Raw genomic sequence first — 23,104 nt, 5'->3', positions numbered from 1 at the left:
GCTCTCAGCATGGCAGTGCCCCATAAAAGAAGCCTGGCCAAGAAAAGAGCACATTCTCTACGGTTCTGTTTATACAAAGTTCTAGAAAATGCAAACTCGCCTATAGTGAGAGGCAGCAGGTTGGGGGTAGCTTGGGGGTGAGGGGGGTGGGGGGAAGGGGTTACCGGGGGCAGGAGGTGGGTTTGCCAGGGAAGCTCGTCAGCTTGGTGGCTGTAGGCTCTGCAGACGGGGTTCTTTACACGGTGCAGCTTAGGGCATGTCAATTATGCTCAGTAAAGCTATAGAAACTGCCAGCACATATTTTTAATTTGCAATTTTGAGACCTAGTCAAGCAGAGGCCCGGGTTGCCCCGTCGCCGGCCTCCAGCAGTTGCGAGTGCAGGTGCCCAAGTGTGTTTATTGATACTTTATTCACTGGGAAAGATTTTTTCTCACCTTCGGGTTTGGTAAAGTACATTTTTAGAGTAAAAATAGAACTGGGTTTGTAAGGAACGATGTGAGTCCTCCTGACTCAGCCTGAAGTTTTGATGATGTTCTAATTTTAACATCTCACCCCTGAGCTGCTAACGCCTGCTTTCCATGTCCCCGTGATGACGAAGCACCTCTGGCGGTGACAAGTCCTCACCAGCCCGGAGCCAGCTCAGCACCCACTGGGCCTCCCGGTCAGCCTCAGTTCACTGATCGGAGGTGGGCGCCGAGCCGACAGGACAGGTTGGTTGGGGGGGGTGGGCAGAACTTCCGTTTTTTAGCCAAAGAGTGAGGATTCCAGTTCACAGCTTCTCCTCCCCACTGTGTAATAATCGTCCGGATTCCGGGAGATGGTGCAAGAACTGAGAGTTAATTCCGTGTATTCTCTCCTTGAGCAGACACCTGTCGGGCTCCACTCACTTTTCTGTCTAGACGCCCTGACCTACGGACATGCTGAGGTGATCCCCCGCCCCTCAGACTTGGAAAAGAAGTGATCCCCCGAGTATTCAGTCAGTGGAATCCATGGTGCCCATCACAGTCATCACTAGAGGGAATAAAATAAGCGATAATCGGTAAATAAGCAAGGAGAGTTGTAGAAACCGCTCCCCAGCCAGCAAGGTGGTATGGGTGGAACCCCAGACAGCGGAGCTGGGGTCCAGTGGTAAACACCAGATCCAGTGATTCCCTGTCTGGTGGGAGTTGAGGGGTTTGTGGCCGTGTCACAGAAGGGCTGGAGTTAGCCTGGGGCAAGGAAAAGGGAAGGCCAAAGGACAGGAGGGCAGGGTCCAGAGGGGCACGCGTGGGGGCACAGAGGGCCCGTCTGCCACCTTCGGGCACCGACAGCCAGCGTGCTGGGTTCCACCTCGGTCACCCGTGGGCTGGGTTGGTGTGAACTGGGATCTGCTCCGGATGGTCCGCATGGCCACATGTTCTAGAAATACCCCTCTCGAGCACGCGGTGGTGTGGGAGCCGCCCCTCTGCGCAGCGGCGGACCCCTGGCCGGGGTATTGAATGAGAGCCGGGCGCGACCCTCCGTGGGCTGCTCCGCCCTGCTCCCGGGGCTGCGCGGGTGGGGGCACCGGGCGGCCGCGGCCCTGGGCGTCCAGCCCCCGCGGGGAAGGGCCCCGGCAGAGCGGCGCTGGGCAGAGCCGGGCGGCGTCCGCAGCCGCGGGGTGTCCTGTGTCCCGTGCAGGGCTGGAAAGGAGCGGGGAGAGGAAGAGGCCGAGCCCGAGGCCAGCCGGGCCCAGGAGAGCGCGCGGGCGTCGGTGCCGCCCCTCCCACGCGGCTCGACCTCGGAAACCGGCTCCCGGGAGGAAGCCAGACCCGGAGGGCAGATCTACGATCCACTCGGGCGACAGCCGGGATCCGCCAATCCGCGAGGCCGGGGCGCAGCGGAGGTGACGGCGGCCGGGAGCTGCGCGCCGGGGCGCGGGCGAGGCGGCCGGTTGGGTGCGTCGTGGCGCGTCGCGCCGCTTCTCTCACGTCCTCTGTTTCCACCGGCTCGGCCCGGCCCTGCCCGCGCCCCACCCGCCCAGCGGCTCCCGGACCCGTTTTCCGCTTTGCTGCGGACTCGAGGCCGCCACGCTCCGGTCTCCGTGGCAACAAGGAGCGCGCGTCCCAGGGGGCGGTGCGCGCGCGGTGGAGAGAGGGCCCGCCGCGGACCCGGCCGCGCCGCTCTCGGAGGCCCCCGCTCCCGGGCACCCCTCCCCGGCCACGCGCCCCCAGCGCGGTCCCCGCCTCGGGACTTGCTTCGGTCCCGCCGGGAGCGGTTTCCAAATGAACCGGCTCCCCGCAGGCAGGTGCTCGGGGGGCCTGGCCGGGCGCACCGCAGTTCTCTCCTGGGGCATAGCCGAGTGCTCTACCCTGGAGACTGGGAAGCCCCGCCAGGGGGCCCCTGGCCTCCCCCTGCCCCCCGCGCTGCCTCAGAGCCCCCACTTTACAGGAGGGAAGTCGCCGGGAGCCGCCCCGGCCTCTGTCCCCGTCCGCGGGAAGTCCAGCCCGAGGGGCAGCTGCGGGGCGCAGGGAGACGGCGCCTCTCCGCTTTCAGGACCCCGGTGAGGTGGGGCAGGGGACCCTCCCGGAGTGCTGGAAGCACACCCCCGCCCCTAAAGGACGCGATCAGCAGCGGGTTTTGTTGTCTTTTTCCCTCTCAAAACTTTCGTGATGACCAACCAAAAGGTATTTTCCTAGAAAAAAGATTTTTTTTCCAAAAGTTTTATTCACACCCCATACAGCCCATCCAAAGTGTGCAAGCAGTGGCTCTCAGTATAATCAGAGTTGTGCTTTCATCAACACAATCATTGATGCAAAAAGAAAAACCCCGCACCCCTTGTCCCCCCATTATTGACACTCAGCTTGGGTGTGGGGCCTTCGCTACCACCAATGGAAGAACATTAAGAAGTTACTGCTAACTGTAGTCCGCGGTTTGCAAACGGTGCATTTCCCCCGGTACCTCCCTGTCACCAGCCCCTCGGTGTGACGGGTGCTTGTTCTACTTCATGAACGCACACTCCTGTATTACCACAGCTCATAGTGTCGTTCATCCTGCTTCACTCTAGCTCTCCTGGTGACACACACGACCCCAAACTTCCCCTTTCAACCACAATCACACACAATTCAGCACTCTCAGTTACACTCACGATGATGTGCTACCATCACCCCTATCCATTTCCAAACATTTACAATCAGCCTGATTAAAACACTCTGCACAAACTAAGTTCCCTGTTCTCTATCCTCCTTCTATCTTCTGGTAACCTATATTCCAAATATTAACTCCAAGAGTTTGCTCATTTAAAAGATTAAAGGGAACACATTTTCTGGCAAAAACCTAGGAGCTGTGCTTGGGCAAATGGGTGATCAGACAGTGGGGGGGCTCACGGGCAGCCCGGGGCACCCAGTGGCTGGTGGGGGACTCACACACATACACGCATGGCAGAGTGAGCAAGCTGAGGACACCCTGGGCCAGCCCGGAGGAGGCCTGGGGGCTGGGAGGCCCCGGGTGGGCAGGGGGCTGCTGAGAAGGGAGGGCCCCAGCCCAGGTGGGAAAAGGGGACCCAGGATACCCGGCCTGGGCCCGGGGCAGCCCCAACATGCTTCTCAAGGGCTGGGTCCCCGAGGAGAGCAAGAAAGGATGAACAGAGGAAATGCGCCATCCCCTCCGCACAAGGCAGGTGGGGGGGGCACAGCTGGATGCAGAGGAGGAAGGAGGCCTGTGGGCTGGTGCTGGCAGGCAGGTGGCCTGGCCACGGTGGCAGCTCTCCAGCTGCTGGTCAAACCCACCTCCTGGAGGGCCCCTCAGGTGCTCGTGTCCCCCTGCCCCAGCCCTCTCTGGTCACTCGCTGCGTGGACGGTCAGTGGGAGCACTGCCTGTCCACACGGTGCCCACAGCCCAGCACTGGCCAGTGCCTGGTGGGGGACCCGGGAGGGAGGAGGGGGCTGCCCAGTCCCTAGGGAAGGGGCACAGATGTGCAAGGGTGGCAGGAGGGGTATGGGGCAAGCCCTGCAGGAGCTGCCCAGGAATCCAGGAGCAGGCGGGAGCTGGGCCTCCCCTGCACCGGCCACTGGCTCCCAGGAGACACAGCAGGGCCGGCCTTGCTGGGGGAGCCAGTGGTCAGCGCATCCGTGTGACCAGCAGGAAGGGGCAGGGCAGGTGGGGCTCATGGAGGAGGGGATGGAGGGAGGCCCTGCCTGCTACCCCACAGCAGCTGTGGGGCCTGGTGCAGGCTGCACACAGCTCAGGTCAACGTCAGGTCAGATCAGGTCGGTGCATCTGCTTGGACCTCGGCGTCCTAGGGAGCAGGTGCCGGTGGCCTCTTCTGCTGTCTACCAGAGAGGGTTGGAGGTCAGCCTCTTGCCTCCCCAGCACCCACACCCCCATTGCCCAGGCACCTCTGCTGGCCCAAGGGTGCTGCCCATGACCGTGTCTGCAGGAGACCAAACCCCAGAGGGCCTCAGACAAGGGCCCCACCCACCACCCCGGACTGAGCTCTGACCACCGAGGACAAACCCCTTCCCGAAGGGGGAGTGCCATCGCTGCAGCCTGCCCTGACCATGGCTGTCTCTCCACGGGGCCCCACCCCAAGATGCAGCTGCCATTCCAGAACATTCCAGCCACCACTCTGTGACGGGGGCCTGCGAGGCCGGGGCATAGGGAGGAGCTCAGAGCCATGGGCTGGTGCCAGCAAAGCCGGGTGGGCCTGCCTCAGGGGAAGCTGGGGCTCAGGGGCTAGGACGGGTCCTGGGGGGTTGTGGCACCACCAGCGTCGGGGGGATGGGGAGGGGGCAGAGGAGGGAGGCCAAGGAAGCCCCTGTGGGCTGTGCTGGGGGCTGCAATATGGCCCCAGGAGGTGCCAACGGGGGAGCCCACGTCTGCTGAGAGTGAGCAGGGCCTGCCTCGGCACACCTGAGGGATTTGGGGAGCAATGCGGGGAAGCAGCTCCCCCCAGCTGCCCAAGAAGACCCCTCCCGCCCTCCCCACATGCTGCCCGGCCCCTTGGGGCCGTGGGAACCCATGTCTGGAAATGCTCCTGACCGAGGGGCTCCCATCAGACCCAGACCCACCGCATGGGGGTTACCGGAAGGGGCCACAGACACAGGTGACCCCATGAGGCGGCAGCAGCCCCTCACCTACAGCTTTGCGGAGGAGGACGCCACGTCCGCCAGTCTCTGGACGCTGTTGGGTAAGGTCAGCCACATCCCCCCGTCGACCACCAGCACAGTCCCGGTGACGTAGGACGCGAGGGGGCTGGCCAGGTAGAGTGCGCTGTGGGCTACCTCCGTCTTGTTCCCCATCCGCCGGAGGGGGCTCGTCAGGACAGAGGTGCTCGTGGCGGCCCCACCTGTGAGGGCAGCAGGAGGACGAGCTTGTGCCCACCCGGGACCCCGGCCTCTCGCCGGCCCCACCGGCTCCTTCCCCGAACCACACAGGGGAGGGTGGGCCCAGCAGCACCGGGGCCTGGCAGGGCCAAGAGTGGCTGCCACGGACAGCACAGGGCTTTTCCATCTCCCTCCTGCCGGGGTCCCAGAAGCTTCTGCGGGCCTACCCGCTCTTGCCTGGCTCTCACTTCAAGTCTGTCCCCCCTGCAGCCAGGTCACCCCCAACCTCCTCACCTGCAGGTTGCGGCTGCCAAGGTCCAGCTGAGGACCGTCGGCTCATGGCAGATGCGCCGGGCCGGGATGACCCTGACCCAGCCTGGGGAGCCGCGAGGGGCCGACACCTGGCCCCTGGCCCGTGCAGCCAGGCCCCACGGAGGAGCTGTGGGCTGGGGAGGCCCCAGCCCCTGTGCCTAGGGAGGGGTCCACACAGGACCCCCCGAGAGCCTTACCCAGCCGCCGCAACCCCTCCGTGCCGCTGACAGGGCCGGGGGCCAAGCTGTTGACACGGATGTTATCGGGACCCCATTCCACAGCCAAATGCCGCGTCATCGCATCTGGACAGAAGGAAAAGCAGGTGTGGGGACATCTGCACCACCCTCTGCCTTCTGGGGGGCCCCGGGTACAAGTGGGGCTCAGGACCCAGGCCAGGCCTCTTGCTGCTCATGGCCGCAGGGCGGGCAGGGGAGGGAGCGCGGAGCCAGACGGGGACGGAGGGGGCGCCCGTACCCACGGCTGCCTTGGCAGAGCCCGCGTGCACCTGGAGCACCTGCCCCCGGCTGCCGAGGGTTGCGGTGATGTTCACAATCACCCCTCCGTGCTCCTGCAACACATGGGGGTCCATGGGTGGGCGGCAGAGGAGGGGCTGGCTGGGGTGCCACCAGCCCGGTCACCTACCCGGAAGCACTTCTCGTAGAGCACGCGGGACACATTGAAAGTGCCGACCGTGTCGATGTCCACCACGGTCTTGAAGGCGTTGAAGGACAAGGCGCCGGCCGGACACAGGAAGTTCCCAGCTGCACCTGCAGGTAGGGGGAGGCGGCGAGAGGGCTGGGCCCAGGACAGACGGACGCCGGGGGGCCTGGCCCCGGGGGAGGCCCAGGGGTAGGTTAGAGGTGTGGGCCCTTGGGGCGGCTCCGGGAAGGGCACCTGAAATGCCCCAACGACAAAAGCTGGGTGGGTATTTTTAAAAGGAAATTTTTGCAGAGTGAGCCTGACATAGATAGGACTATAGTTAATAACCGTTTGCCGCTGTCGGTTCCTCAGTTGTAACAACGTTGTGCACTAAAGCCAGACGCTAACATCGAGGGAAACCAGGCAGGGTGGAGCTCACACACTATCCGCTCAATTGCTCTACAAAGCCAAAACGGTACTAAAACATTAAGCCTGTTGATGTTTTTTTTTTTTTTTTAAAGGAGTTTCATGGCATGTGGCTCCCTGACATGGTAAAAGGCAATTTGATCCCCATCCACGGGGCCTCCACTGGAGCCATGCACCCGGAAGGAGCAAGCTGGGACCCGGCCGGGGCCTGGGATGGGCACAGCTGAGCGGGGCAGCCACTGGGCTTGGCCCCTCCCTTGGGGACCAGCATCCCCAGGCCCCCATGGGACCGCCAGCAGCCCCCACCCTCACACAACAGCCACGCACCGTTGACAAGAATGTCAATTTTCCCAAACTCTTTCAGTGCCTCCTCCACAGCGGCCTCGACCGTTGGGGGACTGCGCACATCCAGGGACAACGGGAGGCACCGCTGGCCAGTGGCAGCAGTCAGCTTCTTGGCGGCCTAGAAATTGGGAAGAGATGTGGGCAGTGGCTCAGTGGCCTTGCCCAGGAGAGACATCCGTTTGGAATCTGGTCAGGGCCTGTGGGAAAGCCTGGTTTGCTGCTGAACCCCCACTCTGGGGAGACACAGCCTGCAAGAAGCAGCCCCCAGGCCCACGAGCCTGCCCACCTCTCCTCCACCAGCTACCTGTCCCAGCATCTTCCCGCCATGTCATCTTCCCGTCCATGCCCAGAGACTGAAAGAGACTGGCCAGATGCCTCCCAGATCAAGGACGTGCTTTCTCCTGCCAGCACCAGGGGGCAGGACGTGTGGGCCACCCCTCACAACCCCTGAGCTCTCTAGGCCAGTTTACCCATCTGATGGATAATTGAATTTAAAAACAGGTCAAGAGGCCCTGCGAGGCTGCTTCCACCAAAGCTGCGTATTTGAGAGGGAGCAGCTTTGACTGCTGCTGGCCCCTGGGCCTCAGGGCTCTGAATCCTCGGCTCCAGGACGCGCAACCAGAGTGTGGAGCCCAGGAGAGACACCCCCTCACCGTTGACACTCTCAGCTGGCTCCTGCTGGCGATGACCGTGTGGCAGCCATGCCTGTGAAACCAGAGGACAGCGTGAGGGTTCACCCAGCTGCTCTAAGCAGACCCCTCTTCTCCAAGGGGGTCTCAGCCTGCAGTGCCAGCCCCAAGGTGAAGGCTTGGCTGGCAGAGGGCACAGGGCCGATGCAAGCCGAGCACTGTCCCTGCCTACCCCGGGATGCAGGCCCTGCTCTAACTTCATGTGCAAGACCCCAAAGCAGCCACGGGCTGTCCTCGCCGGGCCCAGGCACCCTCAGGGACCTGATGGACACACTTGCTGTACCCCATGTGTGCCAGCACCCCTCTCCCTGAGGGGATGGGGTAAAGAAGACCCGCTCCGAGGCCAGGAGCTCTCCCCTGCCCCATCTCCTGAAAGACCCCCTCACGGTAACAGCACGAGCAGGTACCACCTGCTGAGCAGTCCCCACGATCCCTGAGGACAACAGCCACGTTGTGCTTGAAGCCAGGAGCCCAGACCCACCAACTTGTAACAAGTCCAGCTGGGCTGGGTGAATTCCAAAATATCTTTCTCCAGGGGCTCACCATGCTGATATGGAAAGTGGGGCCTGGGGGTAACTGAGGAGGGGTCCCTAGGAGATCAACAGGCTCCTCCTGTCCCCACCCCAGCCTGGCCCTGGACCTCTCCCCCATTCCTGGATGGAGAAATGTAAGTTACTGACCTGGGCCTGAAGCCACAGGATTTGTGTCCCAAGAGACACCCGCCCTGCAAGGCTCTGACCCAGAGAGGCCCCCAGACTCTGGCTTGGTGAGGCGCCCCTTGTCCATGGCCTGGCGAGAGACCCCTGATCCCTGCTGGCCCAGGGCCTCCCCGCCTGTGTCCCAGCCTGGCGAGGACTGCCCAACCCCAACAAGGCTAGGCCCCTCTGCCCCTGGCCCTGTGAGAGGGCTCCTCCACCCGCCCCAACCCCTCTTTGTACAAATGGTGTCATGCAGTCTCGCTAAGTGTGGAGACCCCGACGTCCTGCCCAGGGAGCCCGGGATCCAGTGGGTTCCAGGCAGGGAAGGGGCGCACAGAGCAGAGCTCACCGCATGAAAATCTCAGCAATCCGGAACCCGATCCCCGAGCCTCCGCCAGTGATAAAGGCCACTTTGTCCCTGAGAGGAAAGTGCAGCTCTTGAGAGAGGCCCCTGGGCCCTCGGGGTGAGGTCGGCAGGACGCGCGGGCGGCCGCGGGGACTTCGCCCTCTGCACCCGCGCGCGGGCCGGGCCTCCTGCTGACGGTGACCGCGCACCTCTCCCCAGGAAACCGCCTGCGCGCTGGGGTCTCGCGGCCCCCTTCCCGCGTCCAGCCCTCACCCCGTCCCCCCGGGCCGCGAGCCCGCAGCTCAAAGGCGCGGCGACGGCCCCCGGCGGGACGGACGCCCGGAGCGCGCTACGGACGGGGCGCGGGGCTGCGGGGCCACCGGCGCTTCCGGTCCTCGGGCCGCCCGGCACGGGGTCCCCACGCGCCCCAGCGAAACCGTCGTCCCGGGCCCCGCCGCAGGGCCCGCGGCCGGGGCTCACCGGAGCAGGTCCGGGCAGAAGAGGTGGCGGTACTCGGGGAGGCAGTCGTCCTCGCCGACGTCGCGCGGTGGCTGCGCCATGGCGCTCGGAGCCCCGCCCCGCGGCCAAGACCACGCCCCACACCCGCGGCCCCGCCCCCTCGCGCGGCCTGCCGGGATCGGAGCGCTGCGCGCAGGCGCAGACGCCGCGGGCCGGCGCAGAGCCGTCGGGGCGGCCTCGGGCCCGGCTGTGCGTGTACAGCCACTAGTGGGGGCCGCCGGGCAGTTAGACGCCTCCGAGTTGAAGGGGACACGTTGCTGCCCCGAGGTGACCGAGGGAAGGGGCTTAGGGCCCCGGAAAGCCGAGGGGAGCGAGCGGTCCCCTCGCGGTGCCGGCCCCGCTGGGCCCTCGCCCCCGGCATTGCCTAAAGCACGCGTTTGCGGGGAAGGTCAGGCCCTTCGCCCTGTGCAGGCTCAGGCAGCGCCAACGCCCTGGACTCGGGAGCTGGGCATCCCTCACCCAGATGCCAAAATCTAGAGGCGGTGGCCAAGCCGGCCTCAGCAGGAGAAAGGACGCGGAGTGGTCGGGACCACGACAGGCGGCCAGGGCTGCGGTGTGCAGCTCCCGGACGGGGCCGCCTCTGCCCTGAGTGGCCTCCAGCGCCGCCCGGGGAAGGCAGCTCCCCCCTCAGCAGAATCCAACACCGACTCCAGGGCTCAGCTCAGACTCCCCCAGATTTCGGGCATCTCTGCTCCCCTGACTCATGCAGTCAACAAAGTTATTGAGCCCCTGCTGGGCGTGCAAGACAGTGAGTTTCAAACTGCTTACTACAGTGCACAAAAGCGGCACCGCCCCCTCTGAGCTGGCAGCAGCAGTCACAAGCCCACGTCCTCTACGCAGCACAGAGAATTTTAATGACCCTCCTTTGGGGGAGGGAGGTCACACTCCCCCCTTTGGAGACACTGACAGGTGGTCTGGCACTTTGGAGTATGGTCCAATCTCTCGTGCTGGCTGAGGATGGAGAAAGGCACGCAAATTCAACAGCTCAAACACCTGGGGCGGGGGGGAGGTACCCAGGGAGGTGCTTTGGGAGAGGGGCCGGGTGCAGGTTCTTATGGGCAGAGGTAGTTGGTCCCAGCTGGATGCTGAGCCCTCAGGCCGGGGGGACACTGCTGTGGTGGTCCCCGTCTGTCCAGTCCACAAGCTTGCTGCTTTGGCCACAGCCGGATCTCCCTCTGTGCCCTCTCCACGGAGTCACTGGCGTGGATGATGTTCCTGTGCCAGGTGACAAGCAGCAAAAGTAAGGCAAAGGTCCCGGGGGTCCACACTCCCCTACTGCCAGCTGCCTGGGGGCGCAAGCTGGTGACTGTGCAGAGCAGAAGGCAATGATGGGGAGCCACAGTGTCTGAGCCGAGAGCTGGGAAACTGGGTTCCAGCCTGGCCTCGGCTTCTTGGCCACCACCTGGGGGCTGGCCCAGCTGCCTTCACCTCTCCTTCAGTCGTGCCAACCTCCCCAGATGGTGGGGAAGACAGTAACAGGTGGCTGAGCACTCCCGTACCCCCGGGGAGTGCCGCGCAGTGTCCTGTCTGTGAATGTGCTCTGAGAAACTGGCCCCGGGCCTGGCCAGGTCTGATTCCCACCCTCACAAGTGTTTCCTATTCCCCCTCAGCCCAGCAAGACACCTCGGCCCCCCACTCTCCCCTAGACATCCGCTGGCCGACCTTCACCACCAGCAGCTGGCACAGGAGTGGGTCGGGGCCCACGTACCTGCTGATGTGGACGCTGAAGTCTCCACGGATGGTCCCCGGGGCTGCTGCAGCTGAGTCGGTGTCCCCGATCATGGCCCAGGAGGTGCGGACCACATTGTGGCCTTGCCACACCTGCAGCGCAGAAACGAAGGTGTTGGCGTGGGAGGGGGACACCCGGGGGGCACGGGAGGCCAGCTCACACCCGTCCCCTGCCACCACCTCACCATGGCCACCACGGGGCCAGAGCTCATGTAGCTGACGAGGCCCGGGTAGAAGGGCTGCTTCTGCAGGTCGTGGTAGTGCTCAGCAAGGACGCTGTCTGGGGCCTGAGCGCAACGGAGAAGCGGTGACCTCAGGCCCCGCTGCAGAGCAGCCCCGGCCCCCTGGAACGCCCACTGGGCCCTGGTACCTGCAGCATCTTCATCCCCACCAGCTTGAATCCCCGCCTCTCAAAGCGCCGGATCACATCTCCCACCAGCCTCTGCTGCACCCCGTCTGGCTTCACCGCGACCAGGGTCCGTTCCTGGGTCCAGGGGGGCCCCCCTTTGGAAGGGGGGTGTCAGGGCTGCCGCCACCTCAGCCGTGGCACGTCTCCTGACCTGGGTTTCCTTGCCAGGCCTCGGCGTTACCTGGCCTCATTGTTTCTGCCTCGCCCCAAAGCAGGTGTGCAGGGAGCAATGTGACGCCCCAGCAGGAAGCCGCCCCCCGCACAGGCTGTCGGGGACACCAGGGCAGCCTTGCCCAGAGGCTCTTGTCAGAGGGCCATGGCTTTGGCCGAGGCTGCCTGTGACAGAGCTAGTGTCCCCAGGGAAGACACCTTAGCCCAGGCCCCAGGGCGACCCGGGAGGCTCGGCCCTGCTCCGTGGACTCCTGGAGACCCTGGGGACACCCAGGAGGCCCTGTCCTGCTCTGTGGGCACCTGGAAATCTGGGCTGGAAAGAAAACGTGACCTTGGTCTTGCTTTTGACATCTGTCCTAATGGAACAGACACACTCTGAACTCCCATCTGCACCCGGGGTGGGGACCCCTCACATCCATTCAGTACTCAGAGGCCCCTCCTGGCTTGTTTGTTCCCCCAAACACAGGAGGGCACCTGTCTAGTCTGGGGCCCGGTGCTGGCCTGTCTGTGCTCTGAGGTGGCAGTTAGCTTTTTGGAGCATTATGAAAACACCCTGGCATCCGCAAAGCACCCTGTGGGACGCGCCCCGCTCCCAACGCGGCCAGGCCGGCCGGCGCCTCCCCCACCGCGGCTCGCACCGGGCCTGGTGTCCGGACTCCAGCCCCGCGTCCCCCGAAGAGCACGCCGCGGGGACGGCGGCGTCCGTCGGGGTTTTCCTCCCTGAGGATGCCGCCCCCCGAGAGTCTCCAGTACGCCGGGCCCCCGCCGTGCCCGCTGCGGCCCCCGGCCTCCGGAGTGCCCTGCCGGTCCCCGCGGCCTGCCCTGGGCACCCCAGGAGTCTGGGCGCCAGGACGGGGGGCTAGGCCGGGGCGGGTCGGGAGGAGCGCGCCGAGGGGTGTCCGCGCCCCTCCCCGGGCGCCCCGAGACCTCCGGGCCCGCACGTGCGCCAACGAAGGCCGTGCGCCGGCCCTGTGGCGGGGCGCCCGGACTCACCCGAGCTGCGGCGCGGGAGCGGGCTCAGCCCCGGGGGGCGCGGGCCGCACAGCCGCCCCCGCAGCGCGGCGCGCCCCAGGAGGCCGCCCATGTCGCCCCCCGCGGGCCGCTCGCGGGCGCAGGACCCCGCGCGCCGACTGCCCGACCGCGGGGGGCGTCAGGCTTCCGGCCCGCCCCGGCCTCGCCCCCCGCCCCGGACCCCAGGCCCCGCCCCCCGCCCCGGACCCCAGGACCCGCCCCCCGCCCCCCGGACCCCGGACCCGCCCCCCGCCCCGGACCCCAGGACCCGCCCAGGACCCGCCCCCGCCCCCCGGACCCAGGCCCCCGCCCCGCCCCGCTGCTCCGCGCCGCGCAATGACCCTGAATCCGGCCTCTGCGGCCTCTAGGCTAACGCCGAAGTAAAACGGCGATTTTACTATTTTCTAAGGGGAAACGGCCCAGGCCACCCCCCGCGGCCCGTCGGGCGCCCCGTCCTGGCCCAGAGGGGTCCCCTGCCGCCGACCTCGGGCCCCCGGGGAAATTACGCCCTGGGTCGCACGAGGGGCCGGAGGCGGGCCCGGTGCTCAGAGGCCTGGTGGCCGGGGCCGCTGGGCCTCCGCTTCCCGCGGCGTCGGAGGGGGAGACCTCGCTCGGCCCCGGGCGTAGCCTCCCCCCAGGTCGGGATGAGCCCCGCAGCCGCGGGCGGGGGGCCGGGACATCCCTGCCTGCGACCCTCTGAGAGCACAGGGGGTTTCCATCCACTGCTGGATCTTGTTTGATAGGTTTTTTAAAAAGCATATATTCTTTTTAATCTTATTGCAAATGGAATTGTTTTCTTAATTTCATTTTCAGTTGTGCATTGCAAGTGTATAAAAATAAAGTTGATTTTTGTATATTGATCTTGTATCCTGCAACTTTGCTGAACTCACGAGTTATAATAGTTTTTTAGTGGATTCCTTAGGACTTTTTGATATACAAGATCATGTCATCTGCAAAGAGACAGTTTTATATCTGCATTCTGGATGCGTTCTCCTTCATTTTCTTGCCTAATTACTCTGTCTAGAATCTCCAGTAGGGGTTGAATAGAAGTGGCTCGAGCAGGCACCCTTGTCGTGTTCCTAATCTTACAGAGAAAGCCCTGATTTTCACCATTAAGTAGGATGTTAGATGTGAGTTTTTCTTCAGATGTCCTTCATCAGGTTAAGTTCCCTCCTCTTTGTGTTTGTTGAGTGTCTTTATCATGAAGGGGTGTTGCATTTTGTCAGGTGCTCTTTCTGTGTGTGTTAAGATGATCATGTGATTTTTGTCCCTTATTCTCCTTTTATGGTACATTATATTAATTGCCTTTTGGATGTTAGATCAACTTGCATCCTGGGACAAATCTCACTTAGTCATGGTAGAATTATTTTTATATGTTGTTGGATTTGGTTTGCTAGTATTTTGCTGAGAATTTTTCTGCACATATTCGTAAGAGATATTGGTCTGTAGTTTCCTTGTCTTGTGATGTCTTTGTCTGGATTTGGTATCAGGGTAATACTGGCCTCAAGGAATGAATTAAGAAGTAATCCCTCTTGTTCCATTTTATGGAAGAGTTTGAGAAGGATTGGTGTTAAATCTTCTTTAAATGTTTGGTAGAATTGATCAATAAAGCCATCTGGGAATGGGCTTTTCTTTGTGGGTACTTTTTAAGTACTAATTCAGTCTCTTCACTTGATCTAGGTTTATTCAGATTTTCTATCTCTTACAGTCTGTTTCAGCAGTTTGTATCTTTCCATGGATTTGTCTGTTTCACCTAAGTTATTGTATGAGTTCTCTGTGGAAACAGAAACAACAGGAGATGTATACACATACGAGTATATATAATTGGCTCAGGTGACCGTGAGGATGGGCAAGTCCGGAACCCACGGGGCAGGGTGCAGGCGGGGCACTCCGATTTAGGTTTTCAGTGAATTCCCAGGAGAAACTGGCCACCTGTTATGAGCAGCCACCAAGTTAGGGGAAGCACTGTCCACAAAACCACCCTGACTTCTGACAGGGCAAGTTTAGGGGTCCCCAAGACCCCCCCTTAGTTTTGATAATTTGCTGCAAAGATGCACAAAACTCACTGAAAACTGTTATAGTGGTAGTTACAGACTATTGTGGCGAAAGTATAGAAATGACGATCGGCCAAGGGAAAGGCGCCTAAGGCAGAGCCCAGGAAAGCGCCCGGACACGGCCTCCCTGAGAGGCTTGGACGGCGCCACGTTCTCAGGATACGTGTGGGGCCGCGGGCGCCGGGCACTGCCGACCGAGTGTGGGGCCGCGGGCGCCGGGCACTGCCGACTGGGAGTCCACCCGAGCCGTTGTGCCCAGTGTCTTCCGGGCTCCGTCACGTAAAGCTGCTTGGCCGCCACACGCTGTCAGGCAAGACCTCCCACGGGTTTAGCGACACCCTCCCGGGAGCTAAGGGCACAGCCTCCGTCTGGGTGAGGTCGAATCCGGGACTACCCGCGGCCCCACGGAGAAGCCCTTGTGCAAGGAGCAGCGGTTTCTGGCCCACGGCGGCAGGGCCCGAGGCCAGCAGCCCCGTGGTGAGGTTGGAAGCAGGTCCTTGCCCTCGGGCCGGAGCTGGCCGCAGCCTTGGAGAGACCCTGCCGCGCCAGGTGAGGTCACGATTGCTTGTTGTGGGGTAACTTGGGACGCAGCGATGGGTAACTAGTGCTGAGACCAGGGAGGCACAGGCTGGCCTTGCCCACGTGCGGGTCCTGGGAGCTAGTGGTCTGGACCGTCCCTGGGGCTCCAGCGTCCCTTGGAGGCGGCGCTGGAGGGGTCTGGGGCTCACTCCACAGCCCCCTTCCCAGTAGCCGGTCTACTTCCACTCCTGGGGTGTCAGCGCCTGGGGGCTCCACAGCCTGGAGGGGTGGGGTAGACGGAGGAGTCAGGGCCGACCACAGCTGGGGTTTCTGGAACATTCCCTTGGAGGTGTGTGGTCTTCGGACAGTGTGGCCACACGTGGGCCTGGAGACCCCTGCCCCTCAGGGAGGGGCGGATCAGGGCCAGGCTCTCCCGCCTGGGATGCGAGACAAGCGACCTGCGGGGCGGCAACCGGGAGGCGCTCTCAAGTGCATGTCGCTGGCGGGGGTCCCTCCCGCTTGCCGACTTCTCGTTTAATTCCCTGTGGCCCGCGGATGTAGTCGGTATCGTTTCCATCCTTTTAAGTTTAGTGAAACTCGTTTATGGCCCAGCATGTGGTCGGTCTATCTTGGGGAAAAAACTGTGTGCACTCAGAAAGAATGTGTATTCCTCAGAAGTTGAATGTGATGTTCTGGAAATATAATTAGTTCAATGTGGTTAATGGGATTGTTCAAATCTTCTGTTTTTACCAATTTTTTTGACTAGTTTGTTCTAACACCTATTGTGAAAGGGGTGTTAAAATCTCCTACACTAAGGAAACACCTGAAACTGTTGAACTGCAACCCAGTACCATTGTTTCTGGAAGACGACTTGTACAGCTCCGTAGCTTATATGGTGTGACTGTGTGGTAGTGTAAACCTGGTGGCTCACACTCCCTTTATCCAGTGTATGGACAGATGAGTAGAAAAATGGGAACAAAAATTAGATGAAAAATAGGGTGGGATGGGGGGAATGCTTTATGTGTTCTTTTTTACTTTTATTTTTATTTTTTTAATTTTAATTATTTTTTTGGAATAATGAAAATGTTATAAAATTGACTGTGGTGATGAATGCACAACTATGTGATGATACTATGAATAATTAATTGTACACTTTGGATGATTGTATGGTATGTGGATATGTCTCAATAAAATTGTGAGGAAAAAATTCTCCTAGAACTAATGTCAACACCCTTTTTCAACATGAGCAAGTTAGGGTGCTCACTGCCTAGGCACCCCTGAAGATCGGGAGAGTGGTTAAATGCGAGGAAGGGGCAGCAACAGACAAGATGGGATTCAACAAGGGTTATGAATACTGAATTTTTATATAAATTTCTTTTTTAGATGCCTAGGGTATTAGAATAGCTAGAAGGAAATAACGGAAATGGTGGAACTAACTGTAACCCCTAACATTCTTTGAAATTTGCTCTATAACTACTCATTAAGTTGTACTTTGAAAGTTTTCACCTCTCTGTATATATATTATATTTCACAATAAGGAAATAACGGGAACTGTGGAACTGTGACCCATAATGTTCTTTGAAACTGTATTTCACAATAAAAAATGTAAAAAAAAAGTCTACACTGATGAGATAGAATTGCATTTTTCTCTTGAAATTCTGGTCAATTTTTAAATTCATATATTTTGAAGTTTGTTTTTCTTTTACATTTGGGTTCACTGTTTGGGTTCTACAGTTCTATGTGCTTTTTTCAGTGTTTATTCTGGTAACATAAACACAACCCAGAATTTCCATTCTAATCTTCAGATCCACAGTTCGATGTGGTGACTCACGTACACGGGGCTGTGCTGTTGTCACCACCAGCCAGGGTCCAAACTCTTCCTCACCCCACGGGAAAGTCTACACCGAGGAAGTGTTTCCTCCCCGCCCCGTCCCCGCCCGGTCCCCGGTAACTGTACTTTAGTTTCTGACTCTAGAATTAGCTTATTCTAATCGCTTCATATCAGTGAGATCATGCAGCATCTGTCCCTTTGTGTCTGGCTTATGTCACTCAGCACAGTGTCCTCAAGGCTCATCCAGGTTGTCCTGTGGATCACGACTTCATCCCTTTTTACGGCTGAATAACACTCCGTTGTCATAAACCACTTTATGGATCCGTATCCATCAGTGGGCGCTTGGGTGGCATCCATCCTTTGGCTTGTGTGGGTAATGCCACTACGAACATCAGGGTGCAAATATGTGTTCAAATCCCTGCTTCCGTCCTTCTGGCTGTGCACGTAGAAGGGGAATTTCCGGGGCATACGGTGATTCGATTCTTAACTTTCTGAGAAGCCGCCAAACTGCCTTCCACGGCGGCTGCACATTCTCCCTTCCCACCAGCATGAACCAGTGTCCCTATTTTTCCACATCCTCTCCAGCACTTGCTGTTTTCTGTTTGGTTTTTTTTAATAGCGGTCATTCTTGTAGGCATAAAATAGTATCTCGTTGTGTTCCTTTTTTATTTTTAAATTACCTTTAAGGTTTTTCTTAAATGTTTTATTTTGAAATGCTTTCAAACTTACAGGATAGTTACAAAAACAATACAAACCCCATCCTGAGAACCCCAACATTCCCTGACATCCCCCCAAGTACCCAAATCCACAAATTCGAACATTTTGTCAATTTGCCATATCATTCTATCTGTCTCTCCAACTGTCTGTCTGTTTGTCTGTCTACCAATAGGTTCATTTTCTGTACTGTAGGTTGTAGGCATCATGCTCCTTGAACGCCTAGCACTGCTGCACACATTTCCTAAGAACGAGGACATTCACTTATGCGACCACCTAAAGTTATCAGGCTCCAGCGATTTAACATGGCTGTAAAGCTTAAGCCTGGATCCCAGTTCTTTCATGTGTCCCAATGTTTCTTTGAGCCTTTTCTCCGCCTCTGCTAGGTCCCACCCGGGATCTTGTATTGCGTTTGTCATTTTATTTTAAATTGTGGGAACGTATAAACGACATAAACTTTCTGTCTCAACCACTCCCGGGCACACCACACGGTGGGATCAAAGGCACAATAGTGTGGAACCCCCAGCACCCCCAGCACCTCCCGTTACTGAAGCGTCCCCATGTCCCCGAGCAGAGACCGACAGCCATTCCGCGTTTACTCCCCATCGCCCCAGCCCCCTCCCCCTGGCAACTTGGACTCTAATTTTGGTCTCTCTGAGCTTGCATGTTGTCCGATGTTTTCTTTGTAGTTATGAGGCTTGAATTTAACTTCCTAAATCTATAACAATCTCCTTTGCAATGATACCAACCTAACTTCAACAGCACACACACACTGCGCTCCCGTGCTCCTGTCTTCCCGCCTTCATGTAGTTCTTGTCGCAAATTACATGTTTATACGTTATGAGCCAAAACCACTGATTTATCATTATTTTTTTCATTTGCCTTTTGGATCATTGTATTAGTTAGAGTTCACTAGGGAAATAGAACCAGCAAGAGGTATCTAAATAAAAGATTTTATAAAAGTGTCTCACGCAACTGTGGGGATGCACGAATCCAAATTCCGTAGAGCAGGCAGCAAACTGGCAACTCCGATGAAGGTGTTCGATGAACTCCTCAGGCAACGAACTGGCAACTTCGATGGACTCCTCAGGAAGTGCCTCACTGGTCAGTGAAGAAGTGAAGGTCCTCTAGCTGCCTCCCTTAAAAGTCTTCAACCGATTGGATTAAATCCAGCTGACCGCATTCACTCATTGCGGAAGACACGCCCTTCATTGATGTAGTCTGTCCCAGCTGCAGCCAATTGACAGATGATTTAATAAACCAGCCTTCTGGTTTGTTAACCAGCCACAAATGTCCTCGCAGTAATGGTTAGGCCAGTGCTTGCTTGACCAGACACCTGGGCACCATCACAAGGCCAAGTTGACACATGAACCTAACCAGCACAATCATGTAAGAAGTAAAAAGTGGAGTTACAAATCAAAAATACAATGGTACTGGCATTTATATTTATCCATGTTATCCTCACTGGAGATCTTTATTTCTTCACGTGGCTTCAATCTATTGTCGATTGTCCTTCCCTTTCAGCCTGCAGAACTCCCCTTAGCACGGCTTGTAGGGGCAGGCTGGCAGCGACAAACTCCATCAGCTTTCATTTATCTGGGAATTTTTTAATCTCTCCCTTATTCTTCAAAGACAGGCTTGCTGAACATAGAATGCTTGTTTGGCAATTTTTTGCTTTTAGTATTTTAAATAGATCTCCCCACTGCTTTCTTGCTGTCATGGTTTCCGATGACAAATCAGCACTTAATCTTATCGAGGCCCCTTTGTCAGTGACATGTTCTCTTCTTTGCAGCTTTCAGAATTCACTCTTAATCTTCGTCATCTGACAGTTTTACTATGATGTGCCAGGGTATGGTACTATTTGGGTTTATCCCGTTAGGAGTCCACTGAGCATCTTGGATGTACATATTCATGTCTTTTGTTAAATTTGGGAAGCTTTTGGCCATTATTTCTTTGCATATTCTCTCTGGCCTTTTCTCTCTTCTCCTTCTGGGACTCCCATAATGGATATATTGGGATGCCTGACGGTGTCCCACAGGCTCTTCAGGCTCTGCTCACTTTCTCCTCCCCAGACAAAATCATTTCAATTGTCTTATCTTCAAGTTCTCCGATTCCTCCTTCTGCCAGTTCCCATTGTTACTGACACTCCACCGCCAGGCCCTCGAAAGCGGGCCTCCTGTCCGGTGTCGCTTGCACCACTTGAACGAAGGCAGGCTCGGTAACGCAGAGCGGCACTTTGTTCTTTGGCCAAGGAACAGAATAGGGTGGACTCGTCCAAAAGGCACCTTCTCCCCGAAGGGAGGTGAGCGGGATCCCTTTGTAGTGTCCGAGGGGGTGCAGGTGCTGGTGGTTGGGGCAAGCGGGCAGGAGATTTCCAAAGAATTCAAGGGGTTTTTCATCTAATTGGTCTTGAGCGTGTGCAGTCCCTGGTCACACTGGAGCACGCTTATACACGTCACACGTTCAGAAAATGGCTTCGAAATCCCACTCAGAGGCGGAGAATTTACTATTTGAATGAGCAAAGGTGAAGCAGGGCCAGGGTGGGGCTCAGTGTGCTCGGGAAGGGGGTTCCCCGGCTGTGGCCGGGCAGGCGCCTGAGGTCAGCAGCGAGACGGGTTCCTGCTGCTCCAGCGGCCGAGGCCTCTGTGTCCACCGCAGGGCGAGGGGCGACGGCTCAGGGGCTGGAGGTTTTCACAGCTTCGCTTCTTCACAGGTAGCTGCAGTTGTGTTTTTCTGAAGATAAGAGCAACTCAAGCCAAGACAGAAGTTAGGAGTCTTCATGAGCAGCCTTCTGGGGTGACCCCTCTAGGGAATTTCTAATTTCTGTTGCTATGGTCTTCAGCTCTGCTTGGTTCCTTTTCATCATTTCCATCTCTCTAGTAATATTCTCTGTTGTTCATCCATTGCTTTCCTGATTCCCTTTAGTTCTTCGTCCATGTTTTCCTTTAGCTCTTTGAACATATTTAGGACCTGTTTTGTTTTTGCTTTTTTGTCTTTAAGTCTTTGTCTGCTATGTCCCAGGTCTGGTACTTCTCTTTGATGGTTTCTAATGTTTCAATCTGCTCCTTTGTCTGGGCCATCATTTCCTATTTCTTTATATGTTTTGTGACCTTTTGTTGAAACCCGGTTATTTTGATATTTTAATGTGTTATCACTGGAATTTAGACTCTGGTCATCTGTTCCTTAAGCTTGTATCCAGCTAGTGTTATGACAGAGCTTTCCTCGAATGCCAGGAGCTGACAAGAAAAAATAAGAAGACTGAAAGAAAGAAAACTCTCTTCCAATCTTCTCGGGTTGACCTGCTCCAGTGCTCTCCTTCCGGGCTTAGCCACACAATGAGTCTGGAGAACAGCTCGAGGCCAGAGTGTGGGTGGGGCCTTCCTGGTCCTTTCTCCACACACGTCTTCACTTGGGTATGAGAATGTGACCCTAGCAGCACCCCCTTTCCCGTGGTTCTGGAGGTCCCCTCTTCCCTAGGAGACCATGTCTGCTGGGCCTGGGCCCTGCACTGTGTGTCCGACAGCCAGCCCTGCCTTGCCTGCTCCCCACGGCGTCCTGGAGATCCGTAGGAAAGCTCTGTGAGCCTCCTTCTACACGCAGGGCAAGTTCTGGGGGTGAGACCCTCAGTCCACCCCCAGACAGACTGGACCAGACACACACGCTCCCTTTGTGTGCATGAGGGTCACTCGGCCCCTTCCAGAGCCAGGACCAGGGGTCCACACTGGGGGTCGGCACTGACCAGGTGGGGAGGGGTGGGGAGGGGCCAATCCGGGCCCCAGGGGATCCTACAACTTTTTCCCCCTTTTTTCTCTTAAACTTAAAAATATATATATTTATTTTTAGTTGTGGTAAAATATATATAACATAAAAATAACTTTAACCATTCTTTGATGTTAAATACATCGATAATACTGTGTAACTTTCACCACCATCTATTTCCAGGTTATTTTCATCATCCCAAACCAAGACTCACACTCACCTAGCAATAATCTCCCCCAACCCCTGGTAGCCACTATTCTGCTTTCTTCTCTATGAATTTGATTATTCTGAATATTTTGTGTCAGTGAGCGCATACAATTTTTGTCCTTTTGTGTCTGGCTTATTTCACTCAACACGACATCTTCAAGGTTCATCCACGTTGTCACGTGCACCAGCTCATCTTTCTACGGCTGCGTGATGCTCCATCCTCTGGACAGACACACTCTGGTTACCCATTCGTCTGTTGAGGGGCACTTGGGTTGCTTCCACCTTTTGGTTACTGTGAATAATGCTGCAATGAACATTGGTGGGCAAATATCTGAGTCCCTGCTTTCAGTTTTTTAGGGTACATACCTAGGAGTGGAATTGTCAGGTCATATAATAATTCTTTGTTCAACTTTCCGAGGAACTGCCAAACTGTTTTCCACAGCAGCTGCACCTTTTTACATTCCCACCAACGATGTATGAGGGTTCCTGTTTCTCCACATCCTCACAACACTTATTTTCAGGTTTTTAAATACCCCTCCTAGTGGGTATAAAGTGGTATCTCATTGTAGTTTTAATTTGCATTTCTTTAATGGCTAATGATGTTGAGTATGTTTTCATCTACCTATTACCATTTGGATATCTTCTTCAGAGAAATGTCTATTCAAATCCTTGACCCGTTTTTTAACTGGTTTGTTTTTTTGTTGTTGAGTTGCATGAGATCTCTATATATTCTGGATATTAAACCTTTATCAGATATATGGTTTCCAAATATTTTCTCCCATTGTGTAGGGTGTCTTTCCACTTTCTTGACAGTGTCTTTTGATATACAAAAGTTTTTAATTTTATGAAGTCTGTTTTGTCTATTTTGTTGTTGTTGTTGCTTCTGCTTTGGGTGCAAAATCCAAAAATTCATTGCCTACTACAAGGTCCTGAAGATATTCCTCTATGTATTTTGTAAGAGTTCTGTAGTATTATCTTATATTTAGATCACTGATGCATTTTGAATTAAGTTTGTATATGGGGAGAGGTAGGGGTCCACATTCATTCTTCTGCATGTGGGTTTCCAGTCATTCCAGCACCGTTTGTTGAAGAGACTATCATCTTCCCACTGAATGGACCTGGCGCCCTTGCCAACAATCACCTGGCCACAGATGTGTGGGTGTAAGTGACTCTCAGTTCTGTTCCGTTGTTTGTGTGTCTGCCCCTTTGCTGCCAGTACCACACAGTTTTAATTACTCTGGCTTTGTGGTAAGTCTTTAAACCAGGAATTGTGTGAGTTCTCCAATTTTGTTCTTTTTCAAGGTTATTTTGTCTATTTGTGGCCCCTTGCAATTCCATATGAATTTGAGAATTAGCCTTTCCGTCTCTGCAGGAAAAGGCTGCTGGAATTTTGATGGGGATTGCGCTGAATTTGTAGATTGTTGCGGGCGATATTGACATCTAAC

General features: G+C 57.0%; 2 protein-coding genes across 2 annotated transcripts; both read right to left on the bottom strand.

The window, feature by feature from the left end:
- Nucleotides 1–2,666: 2,666 nt before the first annotated feature.
- Nucleotides 2,667–9,337, bottom strand: DECR2 (2,4-dienoyl-CoA reductase 2). Its single transcript, XM_037814121.1, has 9 exons — nucleotides 9,218–9,337; nucleotides 8,741–8,809; nucleotides 7,658–7,709; nucleotides 6,987–7,122; nucleotides 6,237–6,361; nucleotides 6,069–6,162; nucleotides 5,792–5,896; nucleotides 5,094–5,305; nucleotides 2,667–4,289 (listed from the first exon to the last, which is right to left on the bottom strand). The coding sequence occupies exons 1-8, from the start codon at nucleotides 9,295–9,297 to the stop codon at nucleotides 5,094–5,096; spliced, it is 873 nt and encodes a 290-aa protein (XP_037670049.1). The 5' UTR covers nucleotides 9,298–9,337; the 3' UTR covers nucleotides 2,667–4,289.
- Nucleotides 9,338–10,201: 864 nt separating this feature from the next.
- Nucleotides 10,202–12,648, bottom strand: NME4 (NME/NM23 nucleoside diphosphate kinase 4). The gene is given in 6 exon segments (XM_037814124.1): nucleotides 10,202–10,413; nucleotides 10,415–10,471; nucleotides 10,965–11,077; nucleotides 11,170–11,271; nucleotides 11,355–11,488; nucleotides 12,558–12,648. Coding segments are annotated over 6 exon segments (561 nt in total). The 3' UTR covers nucleotides 10,202–10,349.
- Between the last annotated feature and the right edge of the window lie 10,456 nt (nucleotides 12,649–23,104).

The sequence above is a fragment of the Choloepus didactylus genome, chromosome 21 (assembly GCF_015220235.1).
Source record: "Choloepus didactylus isolate mChoDid1 chromosome 21, mChoDid1.pri, whole genome shotgun sequence".
Lineage (NCBI taxonomy): Eukaryota > Metazoa > Chordata > Mammalia > Pilosa > Megalonychidae > Choloepus > Choloepus didactylus.
Note: the sequence above shows the minus strand (reverse complement) of the source record. Positions and strands in the feature narration are given on the sequence as shown.

Excerpts from the sequence above, each read along its gene's own strand:
- DECR2 (XM_037814121.1), bottom strand. The coding sequence starts at position 9,297 with ATGGCGCAGCCACCGCGCGACGTCGGCGAGGACGACTGCCTCCCCGAG. Across the intron at positions 8,810-9,217 it reads TTCTGCCCGGACCTGCTCCG|GGACAAAGTGGCCTTTATCA; the intron begins GTGAGCCCCGGC and ends CTTTCCTCTCAG. Across the intron at positions 7,123-7,657 it reads GCCAGCTGAGAGTGTCAACG|GCCGCCAAGAAGCTGACTGC; the intron begins GTGAGGGGGTGT and ends CCCAATTTCTAG.